This window comes from Apteryx rowi, unplaced genomic scaffold, assembly GCF_003343035.1.
Source record: "Apteryx rowi isolate R43461 unplaced genomic scaffold, aptRow1 scaffold_1025, whole genome shotgun sequence".
NCBI classification, from domain to species: domain Eukaryota; kingdom Metazoa; phylum Chordata; class Aves; order Apterygiformes; family Apterygidae; genus Apteryx; species Apteryx rowi.
Window position 1 is genome coordinate 22,597 of NW_020447226.1, and position 20,472 is coordinate 43,068.

At 37.2% G+C, this 20,472-nt stretch overlaps 1 protein-coding gene across 2 annotated transcripts in view; it reads left to right on the plus strand.

Moving 5' to 3' along the window:
• Positions 1 to 19,766, plus strand: part of SSU72 (SSU72 homolog, RNA polymerase II CTD phosphatase) — a 34,149-nt gene extending 14,383 nt beyond the window's left edge. For both annotated transcript variants that reach the window (XM_026065430.1, XM_026065439.1), the window contains exons 3-5: positions 15,452 to 15,591; positions 17,966 to 18,084; positions 19,187 to 19,766. In XM_026065430.1, coding sequence (XP_025921215.1) covers positions 15,452 to 15,591; positions 17,966 to 18,084; positions 19,187 to 19,288 — 361 coding nt within the window. In that variant the 3' untranslated portion in view covers positions 19,289 to 19,766. The remainder of the gene's footprint in view (positions 1 to 15,451; positions 15,592 to 17,965; positions 18,085 to 19,186) is intronic.
• The last annotated feature ends 706 nt before the right edge of the window (positions 19,767 to 20,472 follow it).

The window sequence follows — 20,472 nt, forward strand, 5'->3', positions numbered from 1 at the left end:
AAAACTGTCAAAACTTGTTCTGAATGTAGTATTGGGGGTGCTTTTTAAAATACTGCTCTAGTTTTTCTTGAAGAACAGTAGAGGGATTTACTACTAATCTGAAGTAGATGTAACTGGTGTCTGGGGGACCTCTGTGAAGTTATGAGTGGGTAATACACTTACACTATGTTGTTTGTGGTCTTTGCATGTGAAACTGGACCTCTCAAAGATAGGCCAAATAACTCATAGTTGTGTGAAGGGATTTAAGGACTTTTTTCTAATTATAGGATGTTGATTTTAAAGACAAAAGAAAAACACAGAGGAAAAACAGCCTTACCTTCAAGTGGAAGCAGTAATTAGTCAAGAATAAAAATTTCCAAAAGCCAAATTCAGTGTGCCTTGAGGAGCTGCTTCTATGCTCAGAGATGGAGCTGTTCAAAACGTAGTGTGACCAGAATTCTGCAGGGACAACTTCTAGGTTCTTTATCAATATTAATTAACTCCATAGTTGACTGTTTCTTTCCCTTCACAACACTGACACATCTATGACTCGCAGATGAAGATACCTAATTATTTCCAAAGATGGGCTTTTTATTTTCCTTTCTAGGTAGCCTACTCTGCTCCACAAACTATTGCTCAGTTGCCTAGCTCTTTGACCTCCTCTTTTAATTTAACCTGCTCTCTACCTGTAGATAGGATTCCAGTTTTAGATGATCTGAAGTTAGGTACTAAATTTTCTTCAGGCAGAAAGCAAAAATACCTTGTTTTAGAAATGAAGGAGAATGAGGGCAAATATACCAAGCCAGTTTAAGATGTGATTCTTTTCTGCCAAAGAAATGTACTGATAATCTAGCAGAGTGGGATCTAGTTTTTCCTCTGAACTCCGTTTCTAAGCTGGATGGCCATTACTTGCAGTATTTTTTTTTGTGCTATTTCTAATTTTTATTTTCTGTTTATAGTACTCATCCCATTCAGGACAGATGAAAACAGTTCCTACTGTCAAATACCACTTTGGCCAATATTTGTGGCATCATGGTTTCCCCACAGCTGACTCTTATCCCTGATTTATCTCCCCAGGCTTCCGCCTACCTAAGATGATGTGCTCCTCTTAACTGATAAGAAGTATTTTGATAGGACCTTGAGAGAAGAAAATGTGGAGGCTTTGGAGGAAACATAGGCTTGAGGGACCATTGTGTCACCTGTAGGTGTTTTAGAATTGCAGCTGAGGTATCTGAACCAGGTTCTGGCAAACATAAAATCTCTGCAGAATTCAGGTGAACAAAACTGAAATCATTCTTTCCTGACATAGAATAAGAAGTGAGGAAGACCCACAGAAGTATATTATTGAAGTAAATTGAGCTTCACTGGAGAATTCTTTAGGAGAAATATTTTGTGCCTTCTGAAAGACTTTTCAATCCCACTTGAGAAAGTCTCCTGAGGTCCTCTTACCTCCTGTGCCTGTGAGGAACAAATGCAGATAAAAGTAGATTGGGACCAACTGAGAAGAGGGAACATTCAGGAGCAGTGGGGATATGTTTCAGAATAATTTTTCTGTCTCTGCAGGGTAGTGATGAAGAAGGAAGATCCTTTCTCCCTTTCAAGAAAGGAGAGTGCTAATTTTAGTTCTGAAGTCTTAGCTGGACATTCTGCAAGAAAAGCCTAACTTCAGTAAAAACTGGATTTCCTATCTTTTGGAGTCAATTTCAGCTTCATGGGACAGTACTAGTTGAGTACTAATAGTCATCCTTTCTGAAGGGTTCCCTGTGCCCTCCCTTAACTCTAATGCTCGAAGAGTAGAATCAGTTTGTTATGCATGTCTCAGATGTATTAGAAAGTTATTCAGCATCAGCAACAGGATTGATTAACTGCTGAAATACTGTAGTGTGAGTGTGTTGCTGGGGTCTGTTCTAGGCAAGAACTAGAACTGCATTTTGGATGCAAGTTCAAACCATCCTGCAGGATGAAGAACAGTCAGTCTGTATTCAATCTGAAGGTGTCCTGAATGAAGTCAATAAGAAATTAGTATTTTTAAGTCATGGAATAAAATTGAAAAGGAACTGCCATAAGACACCTCCTAGTGAAGCAAAGTTCTATAAGTGTGCAACTAGTCCAGGTTTATACCTACCACCTTTTCCCAATTAGGTGTAGCATATATTACCTTAGCAGTGATAGTAGAGTCCATTTGTTACAGCTTTGGTCTTAGTCGTGTAGAATTCCTGGATTTATATAATCAGGTTCTGGAGATTCCTCACTCTTCAACTGATCAGTTTACTCTAGTGTATTTTCTTAACACTGGAGTAAACTGATGCAAAGAAGCCAGTTTTATGTAGTGGTTTTATTACTTTTTTTTGTAAACCTGGTAAGTAAGGGACCATATGTAAGCTGTTTTGTATGTTTTTGATGCAAGATGTTTTCTGATATAGTTCATCTAAAGTATAATCACAGATTTTTTTTTTTCTTCACGCCATATCTCTTAAATAATTTGGTTATGGTTCTGTTGTCCCCCTTTATAAGACCTTCAGTTGGGCTTAGACTTCCGTTTACTGGAGGATGTGGTATCAAATAATATCTTGGATCTTGTTGCTCAGCCATGTTTTCCCGCTTTCCATTTCTCTGCTCTTCTTAGGGTACAGATACATATTTTTTCTGTGACTTCGACTATATAATTCAGGTTCAAGTACTTTCAAACACATGCTTCTGTCTGAAATAATACTTAATGACAGAAAAAGGTGCCTAAATTAAGATGCTGGTTATTCATTCAGCTCTTCTGTAGAGGAGACAGATTATTGTATTATAGCTAATTTGTTGCTTTTTTGCAATTTTTTTTATTACTTTTTCCATGTTTAGCTCCCATCTCAGCAACCTCATGTTATTAGCAGCTCAAGGATTCCTTCAGAGGACTGGGAAGCCTTCTCTAAATTTTGATTCATTTTGGCCATTGATGGTATATATTTGACTTCTTTATCAAGTAGTCATTGAAATCATCAATTACTTTTCTGTTTGATTTGGCTGCTTCTTTTAACTTGTTAAGCATCCTACTGTTGTTTCCCCCCACCCGCTCCCCCAAGCACAAGGTTGTCATAATATCACATTTTGTTGTTCTAGTGCATCTATTTTTGGGTGGTGGTATCTTTTCTCAGCTATTAGAAGAGAAGAAAGATTTTTTTTTTTTTTCCTGGTACAGTATCTCAACTCTTCAATTGCTCTACCTAAAGCATCAAAAAGCATCTTCAGATGACAAGAAGTAGCTGTTCTACTTGTCTACAGGACTGTGGGCTGTTAACAGTGTTCCTTCTGTTCTGACTTCTGATCAGAAAACAGGACAATCCTGGTAACTTCAGAACAGTCCAAGAAAATTTGATATTTATACTCAAATTAATTTTGCTTTAGGCATGTTCTCTTTACTTTCAAGTCTGTCTCCCTGCCCCCTTGTCTCTTTACATACTTGGCTCAGAAACAGATGAAAGGTCACTCCGGGAATCTGATAGGAATCTGATTTGCTGCTTGGAAAAATCACATTTTGTTTGGCAGTGTTCTATTTTTTAGTAATTTTTGTGACTTAATATTGTCCAGATGTCATTGCAAGAGCGTTCATTTAAGCTGTTCTCCTGTAGTGAGTTTGCAGCTTGTAGAATAGCTAGTACAGAGGCTGATTTTTCAACTTTCTTGAACTGTAAATTTAACTTCTAAATATTGGAAAGATGCGTGGTCTATTTCATGAAAGCAGAATCTTTCTGTTAGTAGTATCTACTTAGGCCAACATTCAGAATGAAAAACTACAGTTTTTGTGCCAGTCCATCTGTAAGGTCATCTACAGGGGGGTGAGGGTCCTTCTGCCTGTGCTCCCTACTTGTCAGATGCACACCAACTCTAGTTCAGAAGTCATGTAGATATGTGAAAGTGACACTGCATTTGAGCTAATAAGCCCCAGTGTGGAGATGAGGGAAAAGAAGACCTCTGCATCCATGTTGGTAGTGATATTGACAAGCTCTGGCCCAGCTGTAAAGGTGGAAGAAGTCAGGGAGGGCTTAGTTTGGGTTGGGGTTACTGTCCTCATCTGCCTCCTCCATGCTTGATGAATGGCTATTTGCAAATAGCATGAAGTTGTTTCTGAACCATTGCAGTTAACAATGTTGCATTTGAAGGCAAACAGAAACTGGAGGTAGTTTCAGTCCAACCTTAAGATGACGTGCTCTAAATGTTTGTGCAGTCCATCAATGTAGCTTCAAATATGAGGGATGGGTAATGCCTTAAACAGCAGTGGGAATTAGTAGCTAGAATAATTACTATGAATGCTGTAGCAAGATTTTTTTTTTCTTTTAACAAGTGCTCTTATGTGCCTAATAAAAGCATTTCTGTCAGACAGTAAAGTTTTGCAATGAGTGAGTTGTCCTTGGAGGGCATTGTTTCTGTGCTGTACTGTAATTAAGCCTGCCCTTGCCCTTACACTATTAGTTTATAAGTGTGTTTATGTCTTCTGTTGGGTTGATAAGCTGAATTACCAAGCTGTGGCAAGACCTTTGTAGCTAATCATAAAAAGTCCTTTAACTTTCAGTATTCCATAAAGTCCATTTTTTGATACCTTTGCATATTAATTGCATGTTAGTTGGGATCCACAACTTTAGATCTTCAGATTTATATGCCTAAAGGCAAACTACAGTAATCAGCAAATAGCAGGAGCTGAGTGGGGCATTAAACTGATGAGCTCAAAGTATGTTCTAAAATCTCCAAAGCATAGCTATTTCATTGTAAAGCTTAAAAAAAAAAAAAAAAAAAAAAACTTTGGCACTTACTGTGTGAAAATAGTTGCTTGAGAAATACAAAACAAGCTTCTGACTTTTGTGCAAGTGGAATCTTCTGCTGAGTTGTAAATGTAGAATAGTGCTAAAAGAGTTTTAGATGGTAACAAGCTAGTGATGTAAGCCACAAGTAGAAAGCCTTGCAGTTCAGGCTTATGCTTACTATGCTCTTCTTTAGTCCAGGCAACTATAACATGTTCAATGGCATGTTTTAATTTTAGCCTTTTAAATTTTTCTTTCATTTGCTGAGCTACCCTTACTGCTATTGTGTACAACTGTTTAATGCATTTTGCACCTTGCAAAATGCAACTTGCAAGCAGTAAGGTAGCCTGATTTGAGGAAATCGTTCGTATAGTGAATTCATCTCTGTGGAAACATTATGGTCTTGCTGTGTTAGTATTTGCTTTAACCTAAGACTTTAAATTGTACTGAAGAAAAGATGCTTCTGTTTAAAGCAAGGTATCATGAGTTAAAGGGGTAAGTTACCTTTTATTTACAGAGTATTAGGTGTGTGTTTCCAGACAGTGTGGAATAGCTGATGCACTTCAAGTTGGCACCCTTGCTTACCTCACAGTAGTTTTGTTTCCTGCTTGTAACCTGGAAAGCAAAAATAGCTTTTGTTTTTAACCATGTAAATAGTTTTGCAATTAAAATAATGTGGCTATTAAATAGCTGATGTCTCAGGAGCTCTGAATTTATTCACATCTTTAATCCTTTCATTTTAGAGCTCAAATTAATGTCTGCTCTTTCAGGGAAAAGCATAAGCTGGGAATGGATAGTTATAGTAGAAATACTGCGGATAAAATCTTTTTCTATGAAATGAGGTCACACCATTTTGGTTGTCAGTTTTCTCATTAACAAAGCAAGTAGAACCAGGTCATAGCTGCCACAGAAAATTCCCAAGGAAAACAAAAGGTGCAGCACAGAATGGTATAGGAAGTAGTAATTTTCCTTCTGAAACATTTAATTGAAATCAGTTTTGAATCTTATTGCTTGAGTTGTCATTTGCAGAAAGGAATTGGGACTGTTACTGTATAAATGCTGTCCTGTTTCTTCCCTCTTCATTTCTGTGTGTTTTTTTTTCCTGTGTTTGTAGCTCAGTTATATTTCTCAGCCATGTTGTCAGTGCTGAGGTGTTGCGTGGTGAAGTGTGTGATACCCACAGGATTCATGGCAATGACAGGATGTGTGTGGGGTGTGTGTTGTTTTTTGTTTTGTTTTGTTTTTTTGTTTTTTTGTAACTAGTGTGAGACTTCATAGCTCACTCTTGAGGATTCCTTTTTTTGGGAGTAACCTGACCAAATTCCACTTTAGGTAAGCTCTTTGCCCCTATATTTATGTTTTCATTTGCTTTTCTTCATGGGTTTTAAACTGATAAACAGTTTGAATTTCCAAGATATAGAAGCTACAGACACCAGTCAAATATTAAATGTTTCTGAACATATAAAACATCCTCTGCCATACTGTCTGTCATCTTGGTAGAATCTTTGGAAGGTTTATTTCCTTTACCAAGGTGAGCCCTGGACAGATTAAAGACTTCTGATAAAGGATCCAGTCTGAGGCTGATCAATATTGTAAAATCCATGTAGAAATTGCATGAGGAGAATGAACGTTCTTTCCTTAGCTGAATTTCAGTCATATGGTATGAACTCTGTGAATGAACACATGCATTTGAATTTTTGTTTTAGAAGAGCATACTTGGAAGTAAAGGTGAGAATTGGATCTGAAATTTCATGTGGTTGGGGAGACATCAAAAATAATGCTGCTTGAAGCTCTAGCCAAAATATGTCCATTCCATTTGCTGGCCTCCTAAATTCACTGTTAGCATTGCTTAAATGGAATGCTATGCTGGATCAGCAGATAGAAAAATTCTGTCGAGTGCATTGACTCTGCTTCCTATGCTGTAGAACAAAGGAAGCTTTCAGGCAACCTTAGCGGTGATGCAACAAGTTCTACAACGATCAGTAAAAGAAATTGCTGCTTCCACTCTTACGCATTGACTTATATCTCACCCAGACCTGTTGCAGTCTCTAGTTATTAAAACTTACTTTCAGTCTGCAGCATAAAAATTAGTATAGCTGCATTTGGTGCTAGTTTGGCAGTTTCAACCAAGACTTGAATGAGGAAAGAAAAGTAATAGTGGACTACTGTTCTCTTGCTTAGAAGTGCTGACTTCAGATTGACACAAACCTTCCTCTGCCCTAATGTAAGGGATACTTACACATTTTATTATAATTGATTGAAAAACAATTTCTGTCTTCAGGATAGCTGTTATAATTTCTTCAACTAGTGTTAGTCGCAAGACATTAAAAGCTCTGTGCCTGATTTTTGGGATACTTACGTCATTTCTCTTGGATCTAAAGAAAGATGCATATTCAGCACATCTGTTAAATATTTTAACCATTTCCATTGTTCTGTGCCCTCAATTCAAAAAACAAACAAAAAAACTTGCAAATATATGATGCCCCTTCATGCTCTTTGCTTTTATCTTTTGTGACTAAAGATCTTAATTTTATGCCAGAGCTTATTACCTTGCAGGGTTTTCTGCCTGAACTTTATGTATGGAGTTTTAATGTCACGTCTGCCGTCTTTTAAGATAATAGAGCTTAGGTATAAATCAGATTTATTTCTATTTAGGCAAAGTTAGTATTCTCATGCTACCAACATGACTTCTTATTAGAGCTCCAAGTTAAGCTGTCTAATTGAATCTTGTGGAATCATAACTTCTACCTTTACTATAGTATCTAGAAATTTGCAGCAAATTCAGCAGCTTAAGTTGTAGAAGATTATCTTGAAAAATATTGCTCTGAAGAAGTTTTGTTTTATTTCTTCTCTGGTAAACTAAATCTTCATAATTCTAGCAATTAATGTTGCTGCTTTTGCACCTAGAGCAATTGTATTGTGCTCATGTAAGATGAATCCTTTTAACATTTGCAGGTACAGAAGAGGAAGTAAAAGCTTGATGTTTCTTTATTTTTATTCAATGGCTCTGACCTTAAACATTTGTAAATACTGCCAAATTTGCAGCTTATAGAAGTTGAGTGAACTGTGCAACAATACTGTGATAATAAATCTGCATCTGAGATGGTTTATGTCATGTGCTTTCCTGAAGCACTTTGAAAACTCATTCCTGTGTAGCTTGTCCTGCRTCCACATAGGATGGCAAAAAACATTGATGCAAAGGAAATGGGAGTTCACATTCAGTCTTCTGCAATGTGTTGATGCTGGCCCAAACATTATCAGAAGTACTATTTAACCCAAGTTAGTATTCTTTGTGGTATTTTGTGATAAGTCATATTCTCAGTTTTAAGATTTAAATTACACAATATCACAAAAGACTTGTGAACAAACTCTGAATTGTAATAAAAATACACAATTTCAATTTCAAATGAAAGGCAATTCATGCTCCAGAAGTGGATATAGATAGTTCTTGCAGTGATAATCACAGCTGTTTGAAAAGTAGAATTCATAATGCTGGTACCCTTTTTAGTCTGTTTTTCCCTGTAAAAGGAGGAGGTGACTCTGATGGTAGAAGATGGTTGGGCAGGTGTTCCCCGCCCCCCCCTCCCCCCCCCCCCAAAGAAATTACTAGTTTATAGACATTTTGTCCAGCAGGCTGTGGCACAACATAGCTTCTGTTTATAATACACATAGTAATAAGTAAATTAAGATGATATGGGGGGAAAAAGACTTGCAAACGCCATTCAGACTGGTGTGTTTGAGAAGTATTCTGCTCTGCTGCTATTTTTCACAAGGAAGAATTGCAGTATTCATGTGAGTATAATGACAGTTGCACCATCATGAATCGTTTGCATGTCAGAATTTTCTTTTGAAGATGTGAAAGCCTTGGGTGTCAACCATTACTTTAAAAATGTTATTTCCTAAAAAGTATATGCATTTTAGTAAATGTAACTTACCAAATAATATTTAATAAATTGGTCTCCAGTATATTTTAGATGACTGTGTAATATACCTAAAAACTTTCAGCTCAGTTCACTTCTGGGTTTTATTTTCAGTTTCATCTTCTGGGAATTAAGGTGGAACAGATCAAATTCTTGGGCCAGTAAGAGACCATTTTTCTTTTATCCATACAAGATCTTAACTAAAATAGGTCAGTACATTGGTATGTAAATCATATAGGGTAGCATTCCTCTCATCTAACTCTAGTCAGCTCCAAACTAGATACCTTGATGTGATCTGGTCAGATGCCTGGGGGTGAGAAAGGAATACTTTACAGGTTGTTTTTTCATGGTGGGGTGGGGGGCTAGAAGGGTGGGGCAATTAAAACAGAGTAACCATGCTACAGGTGTGCCAAATTGTTTTTCATTGACTATAAGGGRAGACTTTCTACTTGGATGACCTTAGCTATAGATGTTTACTTACAGTCTTCTAAACCTGCATGATTGAATTCCATCCAAATTTCCTCTTAAGGTTTGGAAAATACTTCTGAAAGTAAATTGTTTACATGCAGTGATTGTCAGCGCAAAAATGCAGCTATGCAGTAAGCAATAGTGGTGAGAAATGAAAGCAAAGAAACCTTTGTCTTAAAACACAGCATCATTTGCTGAAACAAATTAGTGTAAAGAGAAGCCATGAAATTTAGTTTTTGCTGCTGGCATTTCTTATGTGATTTTTGGTATCCAAGTAGTGTTTTGCAGAGTTTTGAAATACAAATTCCTCAAAGTATGCAACTTTAAGTGGCTTACAATGATGATCATTCCTGTCTATCCCTCTCTGAACAATAAGCTCTGAGGTTGAACTGCTATTGAAATCTCCCTGCTGAATTAATAGATCATTCTGATTCCAGTTGGACAGTCAGCTCTACAAAACAGTAATTTAGTGGGAAACACAGTTTATCTGGCAAGGTAGTAATTTCTTCTGCTGTTTTTGTATGTTCAGCTCTGATTTAGTCTGTTCTATTGTCTTCTTCTTAGTCCCTTATTCAGAGTATTGCAGTCTTGGTATTGTACCTCAAAAAGGAGATGTTAGGGAAAGGCCCTATCATCCTAGGCACTAGAAAAAAGAATTAACTAGACTTATTCCTAGTGAAATTATAGCCATTCTTGGGTCTTAATGCTCTGCGAAAAGAAGCAGTGATCTTGTACTCTGGCAGATATTGAACGTGTCTACTGTTGTGCAGTGTACCTCTTTCACCCTTTAACTGTCTGATCCTGGGGTTTATCAAAACTTCCTGGGGTTTCTTCTGTTAATCTCTCTCTCCCCTCGCCCCCCCCCTTTTTTTTTGTCAGCCTTAAGTACAGGTTTTCTAAACAGAACCCTTGATACTTTCTGTGCAGTCTAGTTGCTTTCTGTACCTTGTTATCTTGCTATATGCTTTGTGCCCTAACCGGAATATCTGTTATTTAATGCAAATAAAACTTTTTTTACATAACTTTATATATGCTTGTTTGGTGATAAAAATGCTTGAGTTGCAGACAGTACTTTTACTGTCTTGTTTTTTGTTCCTGAGCTTTCTTTCCTCTTGCTGTCCCCTTGTGGTTTTTCCTGGGAAGAGTATTTCATGTAAAACGTAAATATCTGGAAGTGCTAAAAGGTGTAAGGTTGGGTTAGGTGTGACGCATAGATAGAGATTTATGTTTAATGGAGGGGAGGAGGGGGGAAGAAAATTCATGTTGATGGAAAGTGAAATCTGATGCATTTCTTTATAATGTAAATGATTTTATACTCTTTCAGGTGCTAGGAGTCCACTTTAACATCAGTATGTGGTGGGAATTAATCTCAGTATGTAGTTCTTCAGGGAATATGCCATATCTTACCAGGATGTACAAAAGGGTACTGTCTATCCCTGCAGAGAAACTTGGTGTCACTTTCCTAACTAGATTCTGCTGTTTGGTGTAAAGAACAGAATGTCTAGACTCCCTTAAAGTCTTCATAGACAGAATTTACAAGTTATTCTAGAGATCATCTTTAGCTTCTTTAAGGATTAGCCTCTTAAATAAAACTTGGAATAACTGCTGTTCTCAAAGATGACTCAATGGAGGAATGAGTATACTGTGCTACATACATAGATGGGGAGACAGCTCTAACATTTGAGTCACTTAAAGTTTTACATCATGAGTGATTTTTTTTTGTATAACTATATGAGCATATTCAATACAACTTTAACTACTACAAAACTATGGCTCACACCCAGGAAAACTTAATTATGAGAGAATGGAAATATGCAGGAAGATGTGCCTAAGGCTTTTTCCCTTGCCTTTCTGTGATATTTCATAGTATCCGAATGGAACAACATCAGTCATTGGTGGGATTTTTTTTATTTTGTCGTTATTCTAACTCTGCCTATCACTTCTTTTTAAATCTGTTTTACCCAGCTCACCTCTGACAGAGGTGATCACGATATGATGTTAAGGGGCTGACTCTGCTACTGAAAAAGCTACAATCAATTTTGGGGGGATATTTTTTTAATGGATTTCTACCAAAAGCTCTCATGAAGTTATCCAGAAAAATCTGTTTCAGGACTGAAAGGATCCCATTCTTAGTAAAAACAGCAGTGGGAATTTTATTAAATTTCACATTAAGGTAACCACCAGAAACTTTGCCGCCCTGTTCAACTGCAGAAGAAATACGATCAGCAGAACATGAAGTTGGACTTTTTTGAAGGCATCTTTAAATGTGGGAGTGATGTATATGAAATAGAAAAATAGTATTCTGGGATAGGAAAATTTACTTTTAGCTTCAATATAAGTTTTATGAAATGCAGTGTAAAGATTGCAGGTTTGGGGAAGTGAGAGCAAAGGRATTACTCTAATAACAATCTGTATATGGAGATAATTATGAGAATATATTAAAAGCAAACAAGAAAACACTACTTCTCAGGATTATCTGCATTATTTTATGGATGTTTTCCCATATGCCAGCTTCACCTTAGCTAAATCTCATATTCACAGCTATTACCAAGATCTATTCATATTTATGAGAAATGTATTTTAAACTGTTACTTAAAGGACAGTGCAACAGAGGAAGTTGGGAAAAACAGCAAATAGATTTTCAGTTTTCCAAATGCTCTTCTGAATAATACTAATGTTTTTGGTGGAGAATACTTTATCCAATATCTTTAATTGAAATTGGTATGGGTAGAGATGTTTGGAGAGGACTTGAAAAACTCAGAAGTATTGATATTTTAGAACTCTTAAACTGCCCTCCCCCCCCCCAAAAAAATTGTTTATAGAGGATTTGGTGGATCATTGCCAATGTCTTTGTTGTACTGAAGGACTTATTTTCTTTGTCCATCCTTTTGTCAGCTTACATTGGCCTCAAGTTTTAAGGTTTGAAATGCCCAGTTGAAAGCATACACTGACATGAAAGGACATCTACAAAAGCAAACTCTAAATGTTAGAGAGGCGAAAGAGAAAATGCTTCAGTGTTATGTGCTGATGTTCAGGCAGCTGGTAGAATCTGCTTTTTCTTGCTTTGTCAATTGTCTAGATTTCTAAACAAAAATAGGCTGATCTCTGTGTGAGACCTTCACTTGGAAAGCAAGGGAAGAGGAGATGCTACTGTCTTGGCTATATGCATCTTTCCAGTAGTATTAATAGCCAAAAGTATAGTCTGGGTCCGATGAGTGAACAAATTACTGATAAGTTGATTAGAGAGGCAAAGGATGGTTGGCCTTTTTTTTGGGGGGGGGGGGTAGAGGCCCATCCATTGGTTGGGAAGAGACACTTGGGATGTCTGTGACAGAGGAATTTTAAATTTTATTTTAACATTTTTTTAGGCTTTGAATTTTGTTTCTTGGTGGCAGGAGCTGTCAAAGATTTAGGGGTTTAAGTTAGAAAATATGTATATCCATAACATATATCCATATATATATAAAATCCACGTAAAATATATATCCATGTATATATATGTATCTTCATCAGTACATTATCATGGGATATCCTTAAGTAAATGGAGAAGGTCTATAGCCAGTAATTGTGGAGTTAGTAGGTATAGCCATTTCCATAAGAATGAGCAACAATGTTGTGGCTATTGAAAAGGTTAATTTCATTGCAGCAATATCTTTTTTATCTAAAGTCTTTATAGTCTTGATTTGTCACACATCATGTGTGACCTGTTTAGCATAGTTATTCCAGTACAAGTGTATCTGAATCAGACCCACTGAGATATAATGGGTTTACTATACCAATAATTTGCAAAGGATGAAGGACTCTTAGATAAATATATGAATGTTTTGTTGACTTTGAGTGTAGTAGTGGAAGGCTACTGTGGCCAGATAACATAATGGCGTTAAAAGCCAGGTGAAAAATTTTTTGTTAACTTCTGAAGAAGTGACTATGCTGAAATTCTATGCTAGAATTGGAAGCATGGAATAGAAATCTGTTGGAAGGCGAACAAAGTCTGACTTGAATGATCCAACATCTGATGGAATAGTGGAAATCATTAATAACATGTATTATCTTTGAGTTCACTTGAGCTCATGAAGAGAAGGATGTTGTGTTAGGAGTACATATTGAAAACAATCATGTGCAGATCACTTTCCCTGCTTGCTAAAAGGATGGTGGGCTGGTTTTTCAGGTGATGGAGGTTTAAGACAGCCGCATGTGAAAGTGGCATAAGTCTTAACTACATATTTCCGTCTCCTTTTATAGGCAGATGGACCCTTGGAGGAAAAAAAAGAAGCTGTAAGTGGACAGAAGAATTAAAGCTTGACATTGTGGGTTTCTTGAATATGTGTAACTTTCCATCTCCATGTTCAGTCAGGAAAGCTAGGGGACAGATACCAGCAATATATTTTATCCTAGAAATAAAAAAACAAAAACAACCCTCCCCCCCCCACCACCACCCAAAACTGCAAAAGCTGGCTCTTGTTTTTTCCCCCCAACTGCATGATAAAGAAATTGAGACTATAGAGAAAAGTTGAGCCAGAAGGGATTCACCTTCAAACTCTGTACAAGGCAAAACAGTGAGACATTTAGAAGTACTTTGAAAACGACTGAGCAATGGTGTCTGCTTTGCACATAGCTGGGGGTTTGAAACAGTTACATTGAAGGACAGTCAGTGGATTCTTCTGAGCCTGAGAAACCCAAGGAGAGCTTTCAGGATGCTTATGAGGTAACATTGGACTATAAAGGCAATTCTTTAATTACATAGAGGGAAGCCTTTTTGAGAAAGGAAGGTGGTAAAAAGTTTGGGAGTGACCTGAAGAAAAGAAACACAGTAAAAATCAATTGACTGATAGAGGTGATGGCATATATTTGATAACCAAAATAATTCCAAATAGAAACTTTTTTAGTTCTAGTTGAAGTGGAATGCTGCAGAGATATAATAAATAATAGACCTAAACATTTTTTCCATATAAAGTAGGCTCTTACATGGGTAGAAAGATGGGTTTCATTTTTAATGTAGCTTAAAAATTTGAAAATTAAATGCTCTTGAGACTGTTGGCTTGAAAACTGTTTAAGAAGAGCATGGAACGTGTAGACTAGCTGGTGTAGATCTGACTATCTGAGGCAGTAGGATTTGAAAAACCAGAGGGTATCTGCAGTAAGACAGGAAATTGAGAATCTTTTATTACAAAAGATTAGGACAGTTACTTCTGAAAGGATTTAGATACCTGCTAGGTGTATGACTCTTCAAAAACGAATAAGCAAATAAGATCTCATACATACTTGCTACAAATGATGGATTTTTTGTTTTTTGGGGGAGGGGGGTCAGAATCCTTCTGTTATCTCCAGAAATTGTAGACTCTAATGCTATTTTAATTTAAAAATACATACTTGGATGTATAAAAAATATCTGCTGTTTCTAAGCAAAGAAGAGATACATCAGTTTTCAGGCTTTGATTCAAACCTTTCTTATGTTACTAATCTACCCCTAAAACTTTGCCTTCAGAGGGAGCTTGGCTTCAGTTAAGAACAGGTTTAAGTGACAGTCAACCCTGGAATGCTCCTAATGAAACTTCCTATCCCAGAAGTTTGGGAAGACAGTGATGGTGTGAACAGTGGGCCAGATCTGGGCCTCAGGTTACAGTAACAGCATAAACATAGCTACCAAGCAGCATAACTGATTCCTTTAACACAGGGACTGAAGCTTTAATAGGCAAAAATCCATGTTCATGCCTATTTATACCTGGGGATATTTTTAAAGGGATGATGCTTCTGTGCATGTGTTAATTTTTTTCAGAAGTTCTGTTGCAGAAACCTGAGGCATGAATAGGACTTCATGCAGATGTGCAGTTGACACTAGAAGCACTGTATAATTCTCTTACAAGATAGAGGCCCCTGGAGTGGGGTACAGTGATTTATGTGAATGTAAGACATTCTGTTCATGCAAGCAGCTAAGTCTGTATGTTCTAAGTAGTATGGATGTAAAAATAGCTGCCTACAAGTTTTTTTTTCTTTTTTTCTTTTTAAAGAAACCTGATCTTTCAAGAGCCTTTTAAAGCTGTCTCTGCCATTGTATTGATGACAGTGACAGTTCTCTGAATCCCAGAAGCTGCATGAATTATTCTGATTGGGGTCTTGCTGCCACCTTAGGAATTTGTGTAGTGGTCATTACAGTGGTCACGTAGTGGTATTTGCAAACAGGAAAAAAACCCCTCATTTTAGCTTTTTGTCCTAATAAATTTTCAAGTTAAAGATATAATTTATACTGATCATTTGCTCAAAAATATAACCTTTTTTAAAGATACTTAACTCAAGCAACTTCAGATACACACAAAATGGGATTTTACACATGTTGGACAGAAATAAGAGAATCAAGCCACGACCAGAAAGATTCCAGAACTGCAAAGATATTTTTGATTTGATCCTAACGTGTGAAGAAAGAGTCTATGACCAAGTAGTAGAAGGTAAGGACCTTGAGTTGATTAAATCAAGCTAACTTGCAAGTGCTTTTCTTTCCCAAGTCCTTCACAAATCTGGAAACATCTGTGTCTGCTCTGACTACTGTTGCTAGAGCAACAGCTGGTGGAAGAAGTCATGGTCCATTGACCTGGACTTTATGTACCAGAGAAGTGATGGCTGAATACTTATTTCTGAAAGATGCCAGGGTTGGCAATTACCCAAAATATGCAGGTACAGCAATTTCAAGGGCTGATATAAGGAAATAACAAGCATTTGGAGAAACTCAAGTACATGTTTGGTCTGAAAATTCTTTTGGATCTAGAAAACTAGCAAGTTGTATGTGATAAGTACTTTTTCACTCTGGGTTGATGAAGAAATTATGTCCTAGCTGTCCTCCCTATGCAGAGTGTATACATATACGGAACATGCTCTTCTGGTCTTTTATACACAATTTTTCTGTGTTTGTACTCTTGCATAGTATACTGACATATTGCGGTATGTTGGAGATGTGGCCTGGGTTTTTCACAGCTTTGGAAAATGACTGTTGATTCTTCTTCCAAAGACTTCAAAAAACACACCACCCAACAGGCAGCTTGGGGATTGCCACAGTAGGCAGCATTCTAGCCTTTGAGTTAACTGTATCCAAAGTGAAACATCTACAAACCAGTAGATATAGTAACTACTTTGTTTTCTTGAAGGCTGTGGTGCTATAGAGTGCTGATTCCAGCCAAGTCAGGCTTTCTTCGCTGAGTTTTGCTGTCTTCCCTACCTTTTAGGTCATGAAATTCTCTGTAGTGGACCAAATGCTATCCTAATGAAAAATGTCTTCATGAAGTCTGCCTGAAATAATGTTCTTCTCTATCTCTTGATCCCTGCTGTTAGCTATTCAGTCTAGAGGGTTGTCCTTGCTCCTTACTTTCAACCACTCAGCTGCTTTCAATTTATGCTCTGGTTTAGCTCTCTGGGGAAGACTTGATGTGACCTATCAAGCAGCTTACACACAGTGAAAACTTCCTGTACAGATGAAGAAGGTGTTCTTGAGCTTGGTTAACACTCTGCAAACATGCTAGGGTTTTGTCTTTAACTGAGTCAAAGTGAGATATGCCAGAAGAATCTCAAGTTGTCTGTTGGGTGTTCTGCATGAATACAAATAATGCAAGCTGATGTGAACCCACCAAAAGTCATGGGGTTTCAGCAATGACTCCATCAGCTCCTGGGCTAGAATCTAGCCTCCTGCTAGAAATGCTGGATACAGACTCCCATGAGGTTTAAGGTGCTTGTTTCCTTTATATTCAAAGAGCAGCCAACTGGATTAGTATCTCATGTGTAATCCAAAATGTTGTTTCCTGCCTTTTCAGTCCTCAGTGGTCATGTCTCAAGCAATATAGAACACTGTACATCTGGGTTTCTGAAAGCTGAGCAGTTAGTGTTCTGAATGTTTAAGGGAACTGGTTGAAATGTATTGAGGAATTCCATGAGAGTAACTGCCCTGAGCATTGAATAAATCTTCAGTAAATTGAACATGTCTTGCCGAGAAAGCAGCTTTCACCCTTGTAATTTAAGAGAACTCTAAGTTATGAGGATAGCGGGCAAAGAGCAACCAGTCACTGATTGTCCAGTTCTGCCTCTCTCTCACTTTGTGGTAATGCTCTTCATAAATGACCAATGAAAGGAAGAAAGTTTAAGTGCTACCAAATGGTGCTTGATGTGAAAGATGAAATTTTACAATGGAGTCCTTGACAAGTTTTGCCAAGCTGAAGTTGCAAAATGGGGGTAGGAAAAAAACAAGGCTTGTCTTAAAAACAGTACATGTAATAGGTTATGTTACAGAGAGGCTAACAATAATACATAGGTGGTTTAGTGGGAAAAGGATGTTCTGTGTTTTTTTTCTCCCCTTCACCCTTCATTAATACGTAAAACATATTAAAACTGGATTTTCAAATGTGACTATCAGTGCTTAATTTGTAGGAGTTCAGCTTGCAATTTAATTTAAAGATGCTTTTTAAAAACCACGTGTCTAAAAGTTTTCAGGTGTGGAAGCCCAAAATCATTCTTGACTCTTGAAAACCTTGACCTTGATCTTTAAAGACTGTCAGAGTAAAGTGGGCAGTAACTTTTTTTAAACCAAGGCTCATAAACTGTCAGAACCCTTCTACAACACTGAATTCTTTTATTTCCAAAAAACACCCCTCACTCTTTTGAAATAAGAGGGACTATTGTTTAGGAAAACAATGAATAAACCAATTTCTAAAAACAAGTTTGAAGAGGGCAAAGGTGGACAATTTCTGCATACTAAAAAAGCCTTATGAATACTCTGTGTAAAACCTGATACCACTCCACACAAAGTGTTGCTGTTCTGTGTGTTTTGTTTCCAACTAGATTTAAATTCCAGAGAGCAGGAGACATGTCAGCCAGTACATGTGATCAATGTGGACATTCAGGATAATCATGAGGAGGCCACCCTGGGTGCTTTCCTTATTTGTGAGCTCTGCCAGTGTGTAAGTAGAGAGGTTTCATTACCTATGGACACGTTGGATTCAGCTGAGTGCAAGGGATTTGGGATTTGTATAGTACTCCTTGAAGATACTGCATATAGCAAAAGCTGTTTAACCCCTGTGAAGCTGCCCCCAAGTAAAATTCATGTCAAGAGACTTCAGTTTCAAAATTCTTTCCTGGTGGTTCTCTTTGGAGTTGTTGTGCCTGAAGATATGAATTGTAACTGAGTTCCTGATCTCGAAAGTGGACAGAGTGTATGTTCAAAACGAAGGGGCTGTTAGCTGTCGTGGAATGCAGTATTGCAAAGTATTGAATATAACCATTACACATGTTGAGCCCATATTCAAAACATTTGTGCATGGCAAAAATGTCCATTTCAAAAGCAGTTTTAATATGCTTGATTTACACATCAGAGTTGCTTTCTGAATCCTGATATACTTGGAAAGCATCCTGTGTAGGTGTACTTCATAGTACCACCCCGCTGTGTGTATGGTGTGGAAAAAAAATTGTGCCTTCTGCGCTTCACCGTCAGTGTTCTTACCCCTAGCCCTTGAAACTGGGTCTAAAATAAGCTGCACTTGAAATAGTTGACATAACTGTCGTGAGAGCAAGGAAAGCATCTTTGTCCTTTTGCAATATACAGGCTGATGAACTCACCTTTTCTAGTGTGACAACAGACTCTTCTTCCCCGCCCCCTGGCCTGTCTGATCTATTCTGGTCTTAAACATGTACATCCCTTACAGATCCAAAAATCTTAAGAGGGCTTGAGGGACTTCAAATTTTGGCCATCTGTTCAGTGTGCTTGTAGCTATTCTGAAGCTATTCTAGTCAGGATGGATGTTGCCTACTCAACAAAAGCATTAGTTTGGTTAAGTGCCAGTTCAGTGGGCTGAAGAAAGAGGGATATGCAGGGGAACATGATGCAGAATATATGTAGATGTGGGAATGCTGGGAAACTGTCAGTAAAGCCCCTGGTGCTGCATAATTTGGTACAGCCTGCTGGCTTAGATTTCACAGTAAGTCAAGAACATGGAATCATTACCATACTACTAAACTGCATCATATCCTTGGAGTCCAGTTATTTAAGTGTTTTTCCTCTTTTAGATACAGCACACAGAAGACATGGAAAATGAAATAGATGAGCTGTTACAGGAATTTGAAGAGAAAAGCGGAAGGACTTTTCTTCATACTGTCTGCTTTTATTAAAGCACATCTGTCTCTTAGGCCTTAATACAGTTGAAAGAAGCATGTGTTTAAAGTTCTGATTATACTGTATTTTCCTGGAAAATGAATGCTGTTTTTTTTGTCATTGTTAATGATTTTCAGTGGGTTTTTTGTTTCAGGTATTCTGCTGCAGGCAGAAATACTGGTTACATTGTACATATTAAATGATTAAAAGTATACAGAAAGGCCATCTATTTAAAAATAAAAATCAAGATTTTCTTTAAATCCTACTTTAATTGTTACAAGTAGGTTTTTAATTATAAAGAGAATGTTTCTTGAATATGTTTATAATGTATTTTTCCAGCTTACAAATTTATTTTATTTGGTTTTTTTTGTTTTTTTTAATGTAACAAATGGAATGGCTGGACTATGTGAAGATATGAGTGGAACAATGAAAATGAGTATCTGTATATTATTAGATTTAAAATTGGAAGCATCCAATAAAAGTGAAAAATCTGTAGTTTTGTCTTTGTTTTCAAAACAGAAGTTAAGTAATTGTGCCTGTGCTCTGAGGTAAAACGCAAAGTATCTGAAGTAGCACTGGAATGCTCATTCATCCACATTTTCTGGAGAGGATGTTGATAACAAGATGATCATGATAGGAATCGCAAGACCTGGACTGTAGCCCCTGTTCAGAAAGACTGCATTTTTGGGCAGCTTGTAATGTTCTTGATCCTGTGTTGAACTAAAGTGAATTGCTTTCTCTACATGAATTAGGGCTTTGCCAGCAAACCTTTCCGTGTCTTAATTCCTTTTGTATTACCTTATGTGAGATTTAAAACAAATTAATTTCTCTTAATTTCTCTTAAATTTACTGATTTAGGATATGCTAGAAGTTAGTGTTAAGTGTTTTCTCTGAATTTAGGCCAATGTTATCCATCTATGCAGACAACTTTGAATGCGTGTATTTTGTGTCATATGGCAGTACTGCTAACCTTTTTCTATGAACACATATATTAAAAGGAGATTTCTGTTCCATTCCTGAATACTGCAAGTCCATATCTGTAACTATTTCTTTGCAGTTGCTATGCAAATCCTAGAGTCTGAAACAGGCCACAAAAGAAATCCTGTATCTGTCTCTGCTCCTGGAATCTGGGATTGACTGTTTTCAACTGTCTTGTGGGAAAACCTAAACCTTGGCCAGCTTGACCTGTGTCCTGGCTGGT